This window comes from Pan paniscus, chromosome 14, assembly GCF_029289425.2.
Source record: "Pan paniscus chromosome 14, NHGRI_mPanPan1-v2.0_pri, whole genome shotgun sequence".
NCBI lineage: Eukaryota > Metazoa > Chordata > Mammalia > Primates > Hominidae > Pan > Pan paniscus.
Window position 1 is genome coordinate 106,969,935 of NC_073263.2, and position 19,637 is coordinate 106,989,571.

At 35.9% G+C, this 19,637-nt stretch overlaps 1 protein-coding gene across 1 annotated transcript; it reads left to right on the forward strand.

Annotated features, from left to right (window-relative positions):
• Window positions 1-1,326: 1,326 nt before the first annotated feature.
• DAOA (D-amino acid oxidase activator) lies at window positions 1,327-18,792 on the forward strand. The gene is given in 3 exon segments (XM_055096986.1): window positions 1,327-1,414; window positions 18,516-18,677; window positions 18,680-18,792. Coding segments are annotated over 3 exon segments (363 nt in total).
• Window positions 18,793-19,637: the final 845 nt, after the last annotated feature.

Genomic DNA, 19,637 nt, shown 5'->3' on the forward strand with positions numbered 1-19,637 from the left:
TAATATTGGCCAAACCGAATGTGTGGCAAATGCACTTTATATTGATCAAGGTGAAGGATATAGGAGTCGAATAAATGGTATAAAATTTGGACTAAGAACCAGTTCCAGGACAAATAACATATTAGCACAGATTTGATACGAAATTTACCTAGATGATACCAAGAGGGCTTCTAGGAAATGTTCATCCTTTCATATAAAAAAATAAATTGATGGGCTCAGAATTTCAAATAAGTGTTTGCTACTTACTTGAAAATAAGAAAGGGAGTGCTATTTGTCTAGAAAGTAGGTTATGTTAACATCATAAGGTATTTAAAGACATGGTAAGCTCATACAGATGTATCATGAACATGAATCAAAGATTTTACTTGATTAATAAGATAAACAATAAGATGTTACAACCAATTCAAAGGCAAATTTAAAATCATCTATAGGTAAAACTGGTCGATTCACAGGGCAATAATCCTTAGCATTTTCACTGGACACAATCTCTTTGCATTTTTCTGGAAGAAAGTCAATTGCATTTATATCATATTTTTAAAATTTCACAAAGTTGCGAAATAGCTCAAAGATGATGAAAGGCAGAGAAATCTTGGAAGACTCTGCTAGTCAGGTGATTTAGTAATCTTTACAGCTCATTTCACAGTCTTTCACAAATTTTTCCCGCATTCACTATCACACTCCATTCTCTTTCCACACCAAAGTAAGAGGAATTATTTAACCCTATCCAAGATCTCATAAAATACTAATACAACTTAAGATCCCCTCAAAAAACTACCTTGTGGTCAGCACGGGAGGAAAGGCCCCTTGACAGGGAAAAGGAATCTTCCCAACACTCACACAGGGAAGGGAAGAGAGGACTATTTCATCGTGAGGTTTGGAGCTTTGGAAAGGCTATGCACATGTTATTTAAGTATGGTATAGGCAATCCATTTCATGAGGAACAAAGAATTAGGCACCACAGTTAATTTTTTCTTGCCATTTTGATATTTTTGTTTTACTGTAACTAAATGACTCAAAGTATAGTCCGATCCAGAGAGAGAAGCCACCCTTCATTTGGGCTTAATCTCAAAACACAGATGTATATTTCAATCAGCAGATGACATTTGAGTCTCTGAGGGAATTTTGTCTTAACCAAAAACCTCTGAAAAATTAAGTAAAATGGACAATTCCTACAATCGCTCCACAATCATTAAACCAACATGTATGTTAAAAGATGTGATAGAGTTAATATGTATTATATATCCACTTAAATACTGTTGCAGCAAAGGAGACAGAGAGAAGAAGGAAGAGAGATGGTAACAAGGAAAGAAGGATGGAAGAGAAGGCATGAGGACGGCTATTTGGAAATGGCACAGAGGCATTGACAGAGATCATTGTGTCCTAGGGTCTCTTACCTTCCTCAGCCCTGCACAGAGTATGTATCTTCTTCATTTTAAACTTTTAACCAGGAGAAAGCTAAATGCTAATCTTGGAACTTATGAAAGCAGCTTCTCTGGGCTTTTTAATATTAGATTATACTTCATGTTGAACTTTTATCTAGCTCAGAGATTATTTGTCTATTACATAGGAACCATTTTAACACTTTTTAAAAAGTATCCACTGGCTTCTTCACATTTTTTCATGCAGTAGTTTTCCTTGAATTTTGTTTTTTATAAAAATTACCAGGAAAGTTTGTTAAATTTTCAGATTTCCAGGCCTCATATCATCAGTAAATCTGGATCACCCTCAAAATACCCATCTTTGTCAAGCATCTTGGGTGATAATGCTGTGTCTCTCTTTAGAACCCCAAGGCTATTGAGAGGGGAATATGCGAAAAATAAGCCTGCCCATACACAACAATAACATGGAAAAGGAACAATGTAAATTTCACACTGCCTACGTGAGAGAGAGAGTGTGTGTGTGTGTGTGTGTGTGTGTAGGTGTTTTAAATATAAAACACTTAAAACTGTTTCCCGGATTATTTTCAACTGTTTGACCCCCTAGTACTGAAGCTCTACCAAGCTACAATATCTGATGCTATCTATCTTTTTTTGCCTCTTATGATAATTATTTAATTATGTGTTCACATAATTAAATGGGACTTTTTCCCTTAAATAATGCTTTTATTTTCTTTATGTTAGGCTTAACGAGAATAAGCAACATTGCATTTTTTTTACCTTTTTAGAATAGTATAAACATTAAGTTAAAATCAGTTGCAAAATATTATTTTTTAAAATTGTTCTGAAAATAATTTTTAACCAAATAATTTAATGTTGACTTTCATGTTTTATCTGAGGCTATTTAAATTTGTCATTTACCATATCCCTAAAGCCCTTTAGTTTGCCACGCAAAAAAAGTATAGCCAAGCAGCTAGAAAATGGAAAAGTCACTCACTGAAATTATATTTATAGACATAGCAACAGGACTATTGCAGAGTAATTCCACAGTGATTTTTAGTCCTACTGATGAGCTATAATCTGTCTATAAAGTAGTAGAGGCTATAGTTTATTGGTGTGAAGCAAAGTTAAATTTAGACGTGTTCTATAAGAGGTTATTTCTACTCATTTTCAATCTAGAGTTCCAATCAGAGCTGCCTAATCTTTTTGTACTACAGGAAAGCTACTTAAATAAGCTCTACCATCTCTAAAAGGAAGCTAAATTATTCAACTTCCTTATCAAACTTTCCTTTGGAACAAGGAATTAGGCAAGAATATATTGTAGGTATGATTGTGTGAAGTTTCATGCTAGAAGCTTACCTGGCCAGAGAGTTAGACTGTACCATTCTATAACAGGTGTTCTAATTTAAACTATGTATGTATTTTATTTATCCGTGTTGAATATTTCTATGGCATCCTATTTACTAGGTTATAAACTTTTCCATGATAACTTTTATTATTATAAGTCATGAAATTATTTATTTATACTGAATGAATCTTTGATATGCTGAGAATAATGCCAATGGGACTATGATGTTTCCCAAGTCCTTCAATAAATATCTAAACCATATAATTGCAGGCATCACATAGGAAGACAGAAATTGTTTCGATTTGCTAAACATCTTTCAAAAGATTTTACTCAAAACACTGCTTATTACTAGAAAGTGTGAGTGTGTGTGTGCATGTGTGTGTGTGTGCATGTGTATTTTAGGAACATGATCATTTGTAATACATAGATATTGTCTTACTAATGGCACTATTCTGCTTCTTCAAAATTATCTCAAGGCAAAGGGCAATAGATTAATCAATAAATGACAATGTTCTATCAACTTGCATTTTAAAATAAAGTCAGAAAATGCTACAAATTCGTAATCAATTATTTCACGGTGAAATTAATCAGTTTAAGGGTTTGGGGATTGACTGACTAAAGCCAGCAAACGTGTATCTAAAACAAAATCTGACATGCATAAATTTACAATTATATGAAACAAATCGGCTGCAAGAAAATACTCCAGAATGGAAAAAGTTAAGATTGCAATTACTCTTTTCAAGTTGGAATTGGGAATTGGGGAAGAGAGGAAGTTGGAGAAAAGCCAGAGTCAAAATTTTGGTGAGAAATAAAGAATAGTTGAAGGAGTGTTTTCACAAGTGTCCTTAAGGCTTTGAAAATGTCATTCCTCTTCTGGAAATCTCATGACTTTTAAAAAGTAAAAGACAAACATGATGATAAATCTGAAATTAAGCAGAAGATTGTATTTCCCTTTCTGAACGAACATTCACCTCATTTTTTTCTAGACATTCCAAGGTGATTCTAAATGGCAATTTGCACTGCCATTTTAAAAGAATTTCTCAGATATTTGCTGGGCACTTTATGGAAGGAGACACTGAGGTAAAGATGTTAAGCTGCATACTCCCAGTGAGATAAGAAAGCAGAAGTGAAGTCAGCCTTAGAAACCAGATCTCCAGACTCCTGGGCCTTCATTCTTAAACCACACTCTCATTTAATATATCCACTGTGGCTTTTACCATGACAAAAAACGTAATTGGATCCATGAATGCAGAGCCTTGGAGGGCACTATCAGCATTACACATTATCTTTCATCTTGAAATCTCACAAAGCTTTATTAAACTGTTCAAAAAGGAAGTGTTATTGTTCCCAGATACCTCTCTCTCCCCAAAAGATAGCTCAAGTGGATTTATCAGGTGGTTAAATGGGAGTACTAAAGAGGTTAAATTTAATTCAGGAAAGGATCTTTCCCTTAGGAACACAGAAGCTTTTGTAGTGTTGGTGCTAAAATGGTTCCCTTGTCAGAGGAGTTACGTTTTATGAGATCCTCTAAGCAAATTTAGAAAAGGAGAGGAACTTGACCACAGAAACTGTGTTTGATACATTTGAGCAGCAAAGTAAGTTTTCATTCCATGGCATGCTGTAATGTGGGCAGGTAAAAATATCTCAGATTGATCAATTCCGCTAAATTAGATTAATCAAAGGCTGTATTTATGAAGGTAAAATAAAGAAAAAATTAGAAATAATCTGGGTGATTTAGGGTGAAGAATATTACATTATGAATCTTTAAGGCAATTTGAAATCCAATCATTTTTATTTAAAAAGTTTAATATGTAAATACTCTCAATTATATTTGAGACAGAATGTAAGATGTTGGTAGTGTCTTTATTGGAATATCTATTTACAGAACTTAGGAGGAACAATGTCTGTGTAATGGCTTCAATTATTCACATTTATTTTGTGTGTTTTCCATAAAGAAAAACTAAGAACTGCACACTAAATTTTTATGAATGCATACACACATATATATATATATACCCACATTTTTAAATGGGTTATGATAGGGGAGAGGACTATTAAAATAACTCTAAATAATATTTATTGGAGGGTCTCATTCTCATACTAGTTTATTAAAATTTTATGTAAATAATTCTCCACATTAATGTATATTTTTTTCAGACTCTTTCAGAGACATTTTAACTCACGATTTGGGAAAACCAACGAGAGAAGAAAAAAGAAATTCTTATCTGAAACTTGAACTTATCAAAACTCACTTGTCTAGAAATTAGCCTGGGAACATCCAGGCACTGGAATTTCTCACTTTTTTTCCTTCTCCCTCTCAACTTCAGTACTGAAAGGAGAAAGTCATTTCCAAATGTCTATGTTTTGACTTTTTAAATAGACCAAATTTAGAGTCATGTAAAGATACAATAATTAGCTTTCTTAATAATTTTCACCCAGAGGTATTTTTATAGAGAATAAAAACAACAACAAAAAAGCCTTTTCGTTATAAAACATTCACTTGTACCAAAAAACATGAATCTGTAAAAAAAAAAAAAAAAAAAATTACATATGAGGTACTACAAAAAGGGAGGTCCACAGGCCTAATTCTCCCTCTCGGTGATTTATGATGTGGATGTAAAAAATGAGGTGGGTATTTTAAAAAATAATAAAAAGAATCCTTCCTTTACCTCATTCTAAATCTGATGAATGGCTATAAATAGGGCATGAAATTTGGGGCCAGCCACAGTTCCAATTATTCCTAATTTCCTTATACCCAAGGCATATGATTGAGTTAGAGTACCTGGTGAGTACTCTAACTCAAAATGTTTGAGTCTCAGCACGATTCCAGTCCCTGCCTCAGTTTCTCCAGGCTCCCATTGATTGGTGTCAAGCACAGTTCCTTCACCCCCTACAGAGCCCCTGTATTCCCAATCCGCCACCAACCAGGGGCTCCTGTCAGCACCCATGAGCGTCTTCATAGCCCTCTGCTGCTTACAGTTATCTCTGTAAATTGTTCTGAGGAATCCTCAGCAACTTTCTGATGAAATTTGTTAGTAGCCACAAGCTAGTGGAAGAACAACGTCACTCTTCTCTTACTTTCTCCTGTCTGCCTCCTGTAGTTCTCCCTCTAACCTGGTGGCTTACATCTTTCAATCAGGCTCATTTTGTATAAAGCAGGCCTTTATGTCAGAAGCTGAGACTTCCAACAGATGGAAATGAAAACCATCCTGCTACCAGACCTTGGATCTGGAAGATCAGTCTTGGTGCTTGTTTTTCCCAAAGTCACTGAGGCTCTTCAAGGCTGTGACACCTTACCTTCGGTGCAGTCTATCAGATAGAGTTTCTACTCTCCCTAAATTATACTTCCTCCGGTGCAGATTAGTTAGTGATTTACTTCTGGGTTACATACCTAAAACATATTGGTTATAAAAATAATCCTACACAAATGCCAGTCACATAAAAATGAACTGAATGTAAAAATTAGAAACTAACCAGGCATAGTGGCTCTCACTTGTAATCCCATACTTTGGAAGGCCAAAGTAGGAGGACTGCTTGAGCCCAGGAGTTCAAGACCAACCAGGGAAACCTAGATGCCATCTCTACAAAGAATTTAAAAATTAGCCAGACATGTTGGTGCATGCCTGTAGCCCCAGCTTCTTGGGAAGCTGAGGAGGGAGGATCCCTTGAACCCAGAAAGGAGAGTATTCAGTGAGCCGAGATCACAGCACTGCAGTCCAGCCTGGGTGACAGAGCCAAACAACCTATAAACTAAAACATTTTAAAAATCTACTTATGACAGAAAAACATGATTTGTGAGATAGATATTTATCAGGTATCTACCAGAGCAATTTAATTCCTAAAAATAGGCACATAGTTTTTAAAATAATAGAATATCATGAGAGTCATTTCCAAAAGGCATGATTCTATGTCTTGAACATTAATTATTTCACTTGTAAAATCTCATTAAAAATTTATTTAACTTGTTATGTTTAAGACTTTGCCTCAAACCAAAATAGAATCTATCATTTAAAATATTTTTCAAAAGATCTCTACTGTGCAGTATTATTTAACAATCTGTAATGATAGTTAATACTATGATATATATTTGGTTTCTTGGTCATTTGTGACCATCCAGTTAGGCAATTATTTTAAGCCAAAGCAGCCTATAAGAAATTTTAAGCTGAGTTTTCTTAGAACAACTTCTAACAATACAGCTGCACTTCAATGAAAAATGATTGTTTTTTACACAAATGTACCTTACACAGATGTACTTTTCTAAAAAACCTTTTCTTCAGATTCACCAGGAAGATTATGGTGTGTTTCTTTAATTAGAGGATTTCTGCAATTGTGTGGTTTACTGGTCTGTACAGAAGCTTCCCTTAGTACACATTCAATAGTCAATTGGTATCGAGGAGTGCTGAAACGTGTACTAATTTTCCAACTGAACAGAGCAGATGCATACTCACCCATTTGTACTTTTACAAACTAGGACAATAGCAGCTTTTCTTAAGGGCTTACATAAAATTCCAAAGAGAAAGGGCACTGTGTTCTTTTCTGTTCAAGAATAGACTTGATTACACATTTTGGGGCATAGGGTTTAAAGGAATATAGGAAAAGGGAGTCTCCAGTTGCCTACATTTAGACTAGACCCTTCTCTGCACCTTCCATGGAAGGGTAGTGTGAAAGATATTTTAAACCAATTGATTTATCTTGCTTTATTTCTGAGCATCTTGACTCCAACTGTATTGCAATTAAAAATAATTTTTTTTAAATGGCCGAGACTCTGATTTGTCCTACGCCCCTTCTTCTAAATTCCAAGAGTCTATGTTCCTTGACAGTAGGACTTTGTTTTGCTATTTCATTACGCCAAACACCAATACCCATGCCTGGCAAATAGCAGATGTCCGCCTACTTGACTGAAAAAATGGGTGATCTTCAATTTTTAGTCAAACTAACCCACTCTTGTCTACTCATTTGTGTTGCTTTTTGTCTCACAGATTGATTATCTCATCAATTCATTTATTTGTTGATTCATCCATTCATTCAACAACTATTCACTGGGCACTAACATATACTTAGGTTTTGTTCAGAGCTCTCAGAATTCAGTGGTGCACAGGACCATTTATCTTTATCTCTTTATCTTCGCTATAAATTTCTCCTCACCTTTTAGAACACAGCCCCCATCTTTCCATTTGAGGTTGCTTCCCAAAACAAGTACATAGCTTTGTTTCTGTTCGTATTGTTTCTTGTTTTTTTCAAGGGATTTTTGCCAATCACAATAAAAGAAAATAGGAAAGACCGAAAGAGCAACAAACATTACAGAAGTGTAAGAATGTTAGAAGGTCCTATCAGTATTGTCTGTGATCTATATTTCCTGACACCTTTATTGAAATTCTCTAGGGCTTTGTATTAGCTTTTTAGGGCTGACATAATACACTATTGCAAACTGAGTGGCTTAAACCAGTTTTAGGAAATTTATTGTCTCATAGTTCTGGAGGGTAGAAGTCTGAAATTAACACAGAGGCTGGTTCCCACTGGACGGAGAATCTGTGCCAGGCTTCTCTCCGACTTCCTGGTGGTGGCCGGCAATGCGCCACCTTCCTTGGCTGGCAGGCACATCAGTCAATCTCCACCTCTGTCTTCACATAGTCACCATTCCCTGTGGCTCTGCTCCTCTTCCTAGAAAGACACCAGCAATACTGGATGTAGAGCCCACTCTACTCTAGTATTACCTCATCTTAACTAAGTACATCCACAATGACCCTATTTCCAAATAAGGGCACATTCTGGGGTCCTGGAAATGACATAAATTTTGAGGGGACACCATTTAAACCAGTAGAGACTACTTTCGTGAATTTTAAGAAACTCATAGAAAGAGTTCACACAGACTCTTGGAATTTAGAAGAAGGGGCATAGGACAAATCAGAGTCTCTGCCATTTAAAACAATTATTTTTAATTGCAATACAGTTGGAGTCAAGATGCTCAGAAATAAAGCAAGATAAATCAATTGGAAGACATTTTCTCTGATGTCTTCTTTAGCAGAAGCCTTTATAAACTCCTTTATCTATAAGTACCCCTGAAAATAAAATAGGTCAGAATAATAGGTCATTTTTCAATGACAAAATATTTAATAACACATAGTATTTATCATTTTAGTACATAGCAATATTCAGCCAGTCACATCTTATAAATTGAAATAGTAAGATTAAAATTCCCTGTCATTAAAATTTCATTTCTTTTCCTTCTAAGTAAAAATTGATGATTTTAGTCTTTTGAAGGTTGTCATTTTCTAAATCAGTATTTGAATAATGGTAGATTGCAGTAGTGAAATGAGCTGTGTGAACTAGCAGATACAATATTTTACCTTTTCTGGCTTGTGTATTACATGGAATTTTGCATGTGTTTTTGGTTCCTAAGAGTCATTAAGGAAGGAGAGGAATGTCAATGGTAGACATTTGCCACTTGGTTTTGGTTTGCTGGCATCTGTATTAGGGTTCTCCAGACAGATAGAACCAATAGGATAGATATAGATAATAGATACATAGATGGATGGATGGATGGATACATAGATAGATAGATAGATAGATAGATAGCATTTGTTAGGAGAATTGGCTCATTATTATAGAGACTGAAAAGCCTCCAGACAAGCCGTCTGCAAGCTGGAGATCCTGGCATGGAGTAGTGTGGCCCTGGAAGCCAATGGTGTAACTCTCAGACCAAGATCTAAGGAGTAAGAACTCGGCTATGGGAAGTGGGGTGCTAGTGTAATAATACCTAGAGTCCAAAAAGTGGAGTTCTGTTGTCCAAGAGCAGGGAATGAAGAGTAAGTTCCAGCCCTAAGAAGGAGAGAAACACATATTCCTTCCTCTATCTTATTCCATCTGGGCCATCAGCTGATGAGATGGCACCTGCCCACGGTAAGGAGGGCTCTTCCTCACTCAGTCCACTGACACAGATGCCAAAGTCTTCTGGAAACATCCTCACAGAAACACCAAAAATCATGCTTTCCCAGTTCTCTGGGTATTTCCATAATCCAGTCCATTTGACATCTAAAATCATCACAGCATCTAAACCAGCCTCCTCTTTGAGCAAGATCTCCACATGTTAACCTAGTAATGTGGATTTCCATTTCCAGCAATACTTTTCTTCTTAGTATTGAACTCCTTGGAAACATATTAATCGGGCCATTGTGTTTCTTCATTTTGCTTTATAATAGCAATAGTCCTGGGCACAATTTATTCAAAACCCAGCGTCAGGACCTGTGAAAATAGTTGAACTAAAGTATTTCATTTATTACTCCCAAGAAGCCTATGGTGAACATGCCATTATCATCCCACTTTAAAGAAGATTTGGGGTCTTAACTTGGTTCTGTCATTGTTCACAGTACCACAGGTGAATGGAGGAGCTAGGATTTGAATTCAAACCCCTGTAACTCCAGGGACTCTGGTCTAAACTAAAACACATACTGCTTGCCCCACTCTCTGAAGTGGCTATTTCATATATGTTTTTATTCATTAAAACTATGATCCTCCTGTCCAAACCCTTAAATCTTGGCAGACATCCTTTCTGCCAAGATCAAAGAGAAAATAAAAGCCATAAAAAACAGACTCCCTTAATATCCCACCCTTAGGATCCAGCATTCAAACCCATCTGCTCTTATCTCTCCAATGAGGAAAACTCATTCCTCTATCAAACCTCTGGATCTCATCCTTTTCTGTGGTAGTGGAAACAAACTATTGATTCAAATTTTCTCTCTCCCTTGTATCCTTCTCATCAGTATTTAAATATGTTCTAGGCTCTGATATCTTAATAACAAGAATCCTTTACCCTTCAGCTAACAATCTCTCTCTCTCTACTCTCCTCTCTTCCTTTAGAAGACAAACATTTAATGCTTTTTATACTTGCTGTATTAGTCTGTTCTCACACTGCTAGTAAAGACATACCTGAGACAAAGGAAAGAGGTTTAATTGACTCATCTTTCCACATGGCTGGGAAGGCCTTACAATTATGGCAGAAGATGAAGGAAGAGCAAAGGGACTTATACGGCAGCGGTCAAGAGAGAGAGCCTGTGTAGAAAAATTCCCCTTTATAAAACCATCAGATCTCATGAGACTTATTCACTATCACGAGAACAGCACAGGAAAGACCTGCCCCCATGATTCAATTACCTCCCACTGGGTCCCTCCCATGACACGTGGGATTGTGGAAACTACAATTCAAGATGAGATATGGGTAGGGACACAGCCAAACCATATTACTTGCTACCTCTATTTCATCATTTCTCAGTCAACCTACTTTCTTTTGTCTCATGCCTTATTTAACTAATTTCCTTTTCATTAGTCCATAATGTTACTTCTGAATCGAATGGCATTTTTTAACTCTCATTTTCTTTTAACTTCTAAGTAGCATGAGGAAGGACTGTGTGGTTCCTACCCTTAGCTTCCGTGGGAGCTCTCATTTCTTATTCTCTATCACTCTGCTCTTTTTCTCAGTCTCTTTTGCCAGCTCCTCTGCTTTGACCTTGGTGTAAGTTTTTTTTTTTTTTTTCTTCGAGATGGAGTCTCACTCTGTCACCCAAGCTGGAGTGCAGTGGTGCGATCATGGCTCACTGCAACCTCCGCCTCCCAGGTACAAGCAATTCTCCTGCCTCAGCCTCCTGGAACTGGAATTACAGGTGCCCACCACCACGTCTGGCTACTTTTTGTATTTTTAGTAGAGACAGGGTTTCACCATGTTGTTCAGGCTGGTGTCAAACTCCTAACCTCGTCATCTGCCTGCTTCTGCTCCTCAAAGTGCTGGGATTACAGGCATGAGCCACTGCGCCCGGCCAGTTTTTAAGAGTTCAAATGAAATTGTGAACTTGGAAATAGGAACTTTTTTTAAAATCAACTTTACAGAGGCATAACTGACACACTAAACTGTACATATTTAAAATGTATAATTGGATAAGTTTTTACATGTGAATATACCCTAAAAACATTACCACGGTAATGTTTACCACAAACCTATTATTCTCTGAGGTTTTCTTATGCTCCTTTTAATCTCTCCTCTTTTCTTTATCTACCCCTTTCCCTCTCCTTCCTCTCCCCAGTTCTCAAATAAGTAATTTTTGTCATTGTGTATTAGTTTGCATTTACTGGAGTAAGGTATAAACAGGATGGCACAGTGTTTGCTCTATTTTGTTTGGATTCTTTTACTCAGTGTAATTATTTTTAGTCTCATCTTTGTTGAGTCGTATTCCACTGCATCAGTTTCTTTATCCATCCATTCCTCTGTTGATGGGCATTAGAGTTGTTTCCAGGTTTCAGCTGCTGTAAGTAAAGATGTGATAATTTGTGTAGAAGTCTTATAATGAACATACGCTTTTACTTCCATGGGTAAATACCTAGATCAATTGAATAGATCTAATAGTAGTTGGATAGATCACCCTTTATTTAAGGAATCTGCTTCATTATTGTTTTTCAAAGTAATTTAACCATTTTGCATTCCTACAGACAGGATATGAGTGTTCTAGTTTCTCCATATTCTCACCAACACTTGGTATGGTCAGCATTTTTAGTTTTAGACTTTTAAAAAAGAGTTCAGTGCTATCTCGTTATGCTTTCATTTGCATTTTCCTAATGACTAATGATATTGAGCATCTTTTCATATGCATATTCTCTACCCATTTTTTTCCAGTGGTCTGCTAAAGCTTTTGCTCATTTTTATTTTTTTTTCTCTTATTGAGCATTGAGGTTTCTTTATACTTTCTGGATACAAATCTTACATTAGATATATCCTTTGTAAATCTTTTCTTGTGTACCATGGAGAATTGTCTTTTAATTCTCTTAATAATGACTTTTAAAGAGCAGAAGCTGTTTTTCAATTTCTTTGTTATTTTTTGTTGTTGCGATTGTTTAATTTTTATGAAGTCCAGTTTATCACATTTATTCTTGCATGGATCACGTTTTGTTCTGTTGCATCTAATACATCTTTACTTAACGCTAATTGACACTGTTAGTCTCATATGTTTTCTTCCATGAGTTTTATAGTTTAAGATTTTACACTAACATCTATAATTCAACTTGAGTTAAATTTTAAATATGGATCAAAGATTAACCATTTTGTAATGAATACCCAGATGTTCCAACATCATTTGTTGAAAATATGATATTGCTATTCTCCCAACAAGTTTCCTTTGCCCCTTGGCCAAAATCAGTTGTCCATCTATGTATAGGTCTATTTTTTTTTTACTTTCTATTTTATCCTATTGATTTGTCTATCTTAATGCTAATAACTGTCTTAAAAATATACTTATTCCCAGTTTTGTTCTTTTAGAAAAGTGTTACAGCTATAATAATTCTTTTGCGTTTACATAGGAATTTTAAATTCAGCTTGTCAATTTCCACAATGTAGCTTGCTGGGATTACATGGAAGCTATAGATGAATTTGGGGACAACTGACATCTTAAGAATATTGTCTTCTAACCCATTAAAAATGTATCTTTCTGCATTTATTTAGGTAATCATTAATTTTTCCTTAGTGTTTTCCATTTTTAACTGTGTGAAACTTTCGCAAATTTTGTCAGATTTATCTGGAAATATTTTATTTTTTTGCTATTATAAGTACAATTTTTTAAAAATTCAATTACATATTGTTCTTTGCTCTTGTATCAAGTGATTTTAATGTTATATATTAAATTTGAATTTTGAAACCTCACTAAAATCATGCATTAGCTCTTATACCTTTTTGTATGTTTCATAGTTATTTATATAGTTTATGATATTGTCTACAGATAAAACCAGTTTATTTCTTCCTATACAATTTGGATGCCTTTTATTTATTGCTGCCTTACTACTATGAGTGCAAATTTCAATGTCAAATTAAATAGAAATATTGAGTGCAGACAATCTTGTCTTTTACCTGAACTTAGGTAATCTCAGGCAATTGTTGGGCTCAATGTATTTGCTTATTTTTCTGTCCTTGGCTGCCTGATGTTTTTTGTCTCTAAAACCATCGTTTCAAATGTCCTGTTTCTTGATGGTTTGTTTTTTCTTATGGCAGGGTTAGTCTGGTCCTTTTTGTTCATATTAGTCTGAAATAGTCCACATTGTTCTTTAAAATGTTTAATGTTGATGTCAAGGTTTCTTCTATTCTGACTAAACATTATCTGGTTGAGGAAAGTTATCTACTTGCATAGCTTTGATGATAATTTGAATAGAAATGACTCCCACACTTATCTCTCCAACTCAAATCTCTCATTTGAATTCCAAAGACATTTTTAACCACCAAATCTACAGCTCCACATAAAAATTTCACAGACAGATCAAACTTGGCATGTCAAAAAATGAACCCATGTTCAACCCACCACTTACTTGATCCGTTGGATTTTGTGTCTCAACAAATGGCATCATGATCTGGAAGAAACCTGGAAGTCAACCACGACTCTGCTTCCATCCCTAAACTCAGACTTAATCATGAAGTCCTGTTGAGTCTACCACCAAAAATATATTTTAAAACCTTTACATGTTTTCTTTCCACTAACCCTTATCTCACTTCCTTTCAATAATCCCCTGTTTGGGCTTAAACTATATCCCCAAGAAAGATATATTGCAGTCTTAATCTGCAATACCTATGAATATGACCTTATTTAGAAATAGGATATTTGCAGATGTAATCAGTTAAAATGAGGTCATTAGAGTGGCTCTATTCCATTATGACTGGGGTCCTTGTTGGAAGAGGAGAAGAGGTACAGAGGCAGACATACACGGAGAAGAGAAGGTGAAGACATACAGGAAGAACACCATGATGATGGAGTGATATTCCAACAAGCAAGGAGCTCCATGGATTGCCAGCAACACTGGAAGCTAAGAGAAGGACATTGAACAGATTTTCCCCTAAAGTCTTTAGAGAGAGCATGTCCTGCTGAAACCTCCATCCCAAACTGGGAGAGAATAGATTTCTGTTATTTTAAGCTACTCCATTCACAGTACTCTGTTGTAGCAGCCTAGGAAACAAATCCACTCCCATCCCCATCACCTTATTTTGACAAGAGCCACTTCAGCTCCTATGTGCCACCTGGTATCGTGCTTAGTCCCTTTATACGCTACTCCAGGCGGAAGTCAGAGTGATCTTGTAAAAAAGCAAATTGGAACATGTCATTGCCCTTCTTCAAACTTTTAGTGGCTCATTATTTTAAGGATGCTGTCCAGGATGTAAAACATGATCTAAATGGACCTCAATAATCTGCTCTCCACCCTTTTCTTCATACGCGCTCACTCATTGGAGTGTTTTTTCCACTTCATCAAAGCATTCTAGTCACTCTTGCTCCTTAGTTGTCCCGCACGCTGCCCCTCTCCTTGGAATACTTTTTTCCCCAAACCCACCTGCTTCATTTGGTTAACATCTGTATATTCTTCAGATGCCACTGCCTCAGAGAAACCTCTCCAGAATATCTGATAACAAAACTGTGTGTCTGTTTCTGGGCGGCTCTCTCACCCCGTTGACCTATATAGTGTCATATGTGAACAACAGAGTGTGCTTATTTGCTTGATTTGTATAATGAATAAGACGTAGTACAAAATATTCTTTGGATGCAGCATTCGTGAACGCTCTCAGTTTCCAGGTCTCAGTATCAACTATTTTCTTTCTTTCTTTTTTTTTTTTTTCTTTTGAGACAGAGTTTCACTCTTGTTGCCCAGGCTGGAGTGCAATGGCGCAATCTCGGCTCACTGCAACCTCTGCCTCCCAGGTTCAAGCGATTCTCCTGCCCCAGCCTCCCGAGTAGCTGGGATTACAGGCACCCACAACCAAGCCTGGATAATTTTCGTATTTTTTAGTAAAGATGAGGTTTCACCATGTTGGCCCAGCTGGTCTCAAACTCCTGACCTCCAGTGATCTGCCCACTTCAGCATCCCATAGTGCTGAGATTACAGGCATGAGCCACGCACGGTACCTGGCCTCAGTATTGACTATTTTTGTACAGCTTCTATTTCTTCATTTTCTCCCCTCTCCATTACAGGTCTACATTTCCAAACAATTCCATGGATAACCTTAATCGTCCAAATCCTAAAACCTTAGTGTGTTGGATTACAGTGGTCAGGAATTAGGGTAAGAGGAGAATGGAGGAAAAGGAGAGAGAACAGAGAACCCGTGAAAGCCAGCAGAGGGTAGGAAATAACACAATTTTGCCAGCTAATTTTGAAAATACCCAGAGTCTCACATATATGCAATTATTTAGCAATTATTTTGCACATGAACCAAATCAGTAAATGAACTGGCTTCTGCTCCCCATCGACTCCTCATGGTGCACTCCTCTCCTTCCCCAGGCTTTTGCTGTTGTTCTGTACTAAGGCCATGTTCTTTTTTTAAAAAGTGATCTAATTCATATAATAATATTCTGATGATGGAGCAGGAAATGATGTGATTTATCCTGTATCTTTGTAAGAGCATCTGAGTTCTGTGCTCTGTAAGAAACAGGACTGGCAAACACTTTTAACATTCCCTGTCTTTGGAATTTACATTTTAGAAATCATTTCCTCTCCCTGATACCTTTTCCCTTTGTTCCTACAAAATATACCTAAATGTGTTAAGGCAGAAACTCTAAAACTATTACAGGAAAAAGAAAAAAAGAAAAAAAAACCAGTTTGCACGAAAATAATCTAATGCTAGAGGGAATAGAGTAAATAATCATTATTTGAAGTGAAAACTAGAAAATTAATTAACCAATTTTGAAAATATACTACATACTATTTTAAAATAAAAGTTTTATATAAAATAGTGAATTCCAAATGCCTTCTTTTGTTTGGGCTAAACATAAAATATTTATAGAAAATTGATCATCAAAGTCCTATTTCTATAATTGCCTGATATTTATTTCAACATTTCTGATACAGCAAATGGAGTGACCAAGTCAACAGGCAACATTTAAAAAGCCATTTCTTTGAGATTTTGAATACTTTTGCCACCCCTGGGGACATGCTTTGAATCTGGCAGGAACATTAGCTGATCATGCTACTTCAGTGTGACAGCTTCAGATTTTTAACAGGGGAAAAAGGCAGAACTAATGGATGTGAATAAGCTTAAAAGCACGGGAACTTATCAATCACTGTAAACAGCTGTATTTTGGGAAGCTAACAGAGGTACTTCTAAAAATGTAAAAAGTCAATAGATATATTTCTGGCAACTAATAATTTCAATCTGGTCTTCTTCATTTGTCTGTCCTCCAACCCCCAACCTGCCTGCCTTCTGTGTTTTTTAAGTGTAATATTCTTGTCAGCATTGATTAACATGAAAACATTCTCCTCACATGCACAATTGTACTTTCCAGAAGGAAATAACACAGTATCTAATTTTATGAAAAGATAACTCAAAAGATGAATGAAGCAAATCAAATTATTAACGTGATTATAATCTTTTTCATCCCGTTCTGATTTTATAATAGAGGACATGTACACACAATGCTATTTATAATTGGTACATTATTGGGTAATGACTGTAACTATTTATCTTTTTGTTCAACCTCAGGCACATAACATCTTACGTATATATTTCAAAGAGCTTGAAAACACAATTAACTGTTTTGCTTTACAATTATTTCAAAATATTCCACTACTGTATTCCTCCACAGAGGCCTCTAACCCATTATTTTCCAGAACAAATTCGCTTTTGAAGAGATTACTAGTGTGACAATGATTCAAGAAGCACAATAAAACCCTGCTTACTCCACTGGAAAAGTGAAAAACATATTTAATTTTATTCTCTAGCCTTCTAAAGGATTAGGTTAGGATCAGGCCAAGTCATTAGACCTTAGAATCCTATGAAGAAAATGTCCTCAATATGGAGTCCCCAAGGATACGATCTTGTTTCAAATACTCTGATGGTAATCTCTCAAACTGAGGAGCTACTTTTCAATCAACATGGCTTGACTGTTTGGGGTGGAACTTGAAAGCCATCAAGGTTAATTTCTTCCTATACACAAGGCACTACATTATTTACTAAGGATAATGGGACACACAACACAGTCATGCTCTGATGAATTAACTATTCACCAGGAGAGACAAACAGTGTGAACACACCTATTGCATTACAATGTGGTAGAGCCCGGATACTGTGGGTAGTACTTACAGGACAATGTGATTAACTCTATTACTTAGTGTGTCCAGGAAATTTGTTGGTTGGAAGTAACATCTGAGCTGGGTTTTATAAATGCGTTATTTTCCTGATAGAGAGAGTAACATTTGCATGTAAGATGGATGTCAAGTTTAATATCAGGTTTAATAGCATGAGGTCTGAAGCCAGCTGCCTGAATTTGAATTCCTGCTCCAAAATTCTTTAGCTGTGTGACTCTGCAAAAGATACTTAACCCCAGTGTTTCAGTTTCCTCACCTGAAAAATTAGGTTTAATAATTAAATTTACTCATTTCAAAGCATTCTGTGTTCACATCAGGTTTGAATCAGGTCTGCTGGGCTTTTCTGTTAGATCATATTCCAGGAATTGTTTTGCAGAGAGAGTATATGTGTATTTTTTAATTATTTTTCCCCTCAAAGACAAGTCAAATAGCTTTTCCCAATAAGTAAAGTCATACAAACCCATTTTTTAAAACTTGCTCAGTAAGCTAGACTTGTTTAATGTAAGCCTTACAGGCATTGCGGATAAACATCCTCAATTCTCAGGCAATTCCCACAATTCTTTATGCTTTTTCAGAGTCTTTCTTTGAAATTATATCCAAATATGTAGTTGTGGCAGTTAGACCCTAAGTGACCCACATAATCTTGACTTCTTGGTGGTCACACATTTGTATAACCCCTTACCCTTGAATGTGGGCAGGAGCTGGGACTTCTAACCAATGGAACATGGGAAAGGTGATGAGACGTGACTCCGGTGATGAGGTTACCTTTTACAAGACTTGGCCAACTGAGACTGGATCTCCTTACAGGCTTTAAGAAGTAAGCAGCCATGTTGGAAAAGTCTTCATGGCAAGGAACTATGAGTGGCCTCTAAGGACCGCAGGCAGCCTCTAGAACGAATGTGGACCTGCAACTACAACCAGCAAAAAGACCAGTCATGCAACCACAAGGAAATAACTTCCACCAAAGCCAAATGAGTTTGGAAGCAGATTCTTCCCAGCCATTCCTTCTGATGACAATGTAGTCTGGCCAACATCTTCACTGGACTCTGACAGACTCTGTGTCTGGGACCCAGCTGATAACACATGGTAATATGTTTTATAAAATTATATTTTTATGAAGATTCGTTACACAGTGATATAAACTAATACCATAGGTAATCAAAATCCTCTCCTCTTGTTTGGTAATATTTCATCACTAAATTATTATTGAAAGTTACACATACTGCTTTGTGAGATGTCATAATCAGTAAAACAAACAACTGAAATTCAAAAGTCCTGTGAAGTTTTTTGAATAGTTAGTGAATTTATGTGGGAAAATATTCAAGTATATTAATTTATCTCAAATAGTAATGATGTCTCCCTTTGCCATTGTTATGGATTTATGGATTTATGTATCTGATACATGTAACATTACATTTTCAATCAATACTATTGATGGACCCTTCCCTACTTTTATAATTTCTAACTGTGGTTTTAGGGAGAATACTAATAATGGAAGCATTACTTTTATTTTTTCTATAAATTCCTCTGGAAATATGTATTTCTTATGTCCTAAGGTTATTAACAAAAAGAGAAAATAATTTCTGATTTATAATTCACTTTCCTTCAAAAAATAATAACTCAGTGTCTAGTGAGGTAAAGCAAAAAAAGTTAAAAGAACCCATAAGTATATTTCAAAATACCTACTCAGAAGCAAAACTGACTTTCTATTAAAAATTAAAAAAAAAAGTTTTATTATTATTGTTTTGTTTCCTTGTTTTTAGGTGATGGGATTGTATTTGCAACTCTCTGGTCAGTAAGTGATAAAATGCCATTTCTAT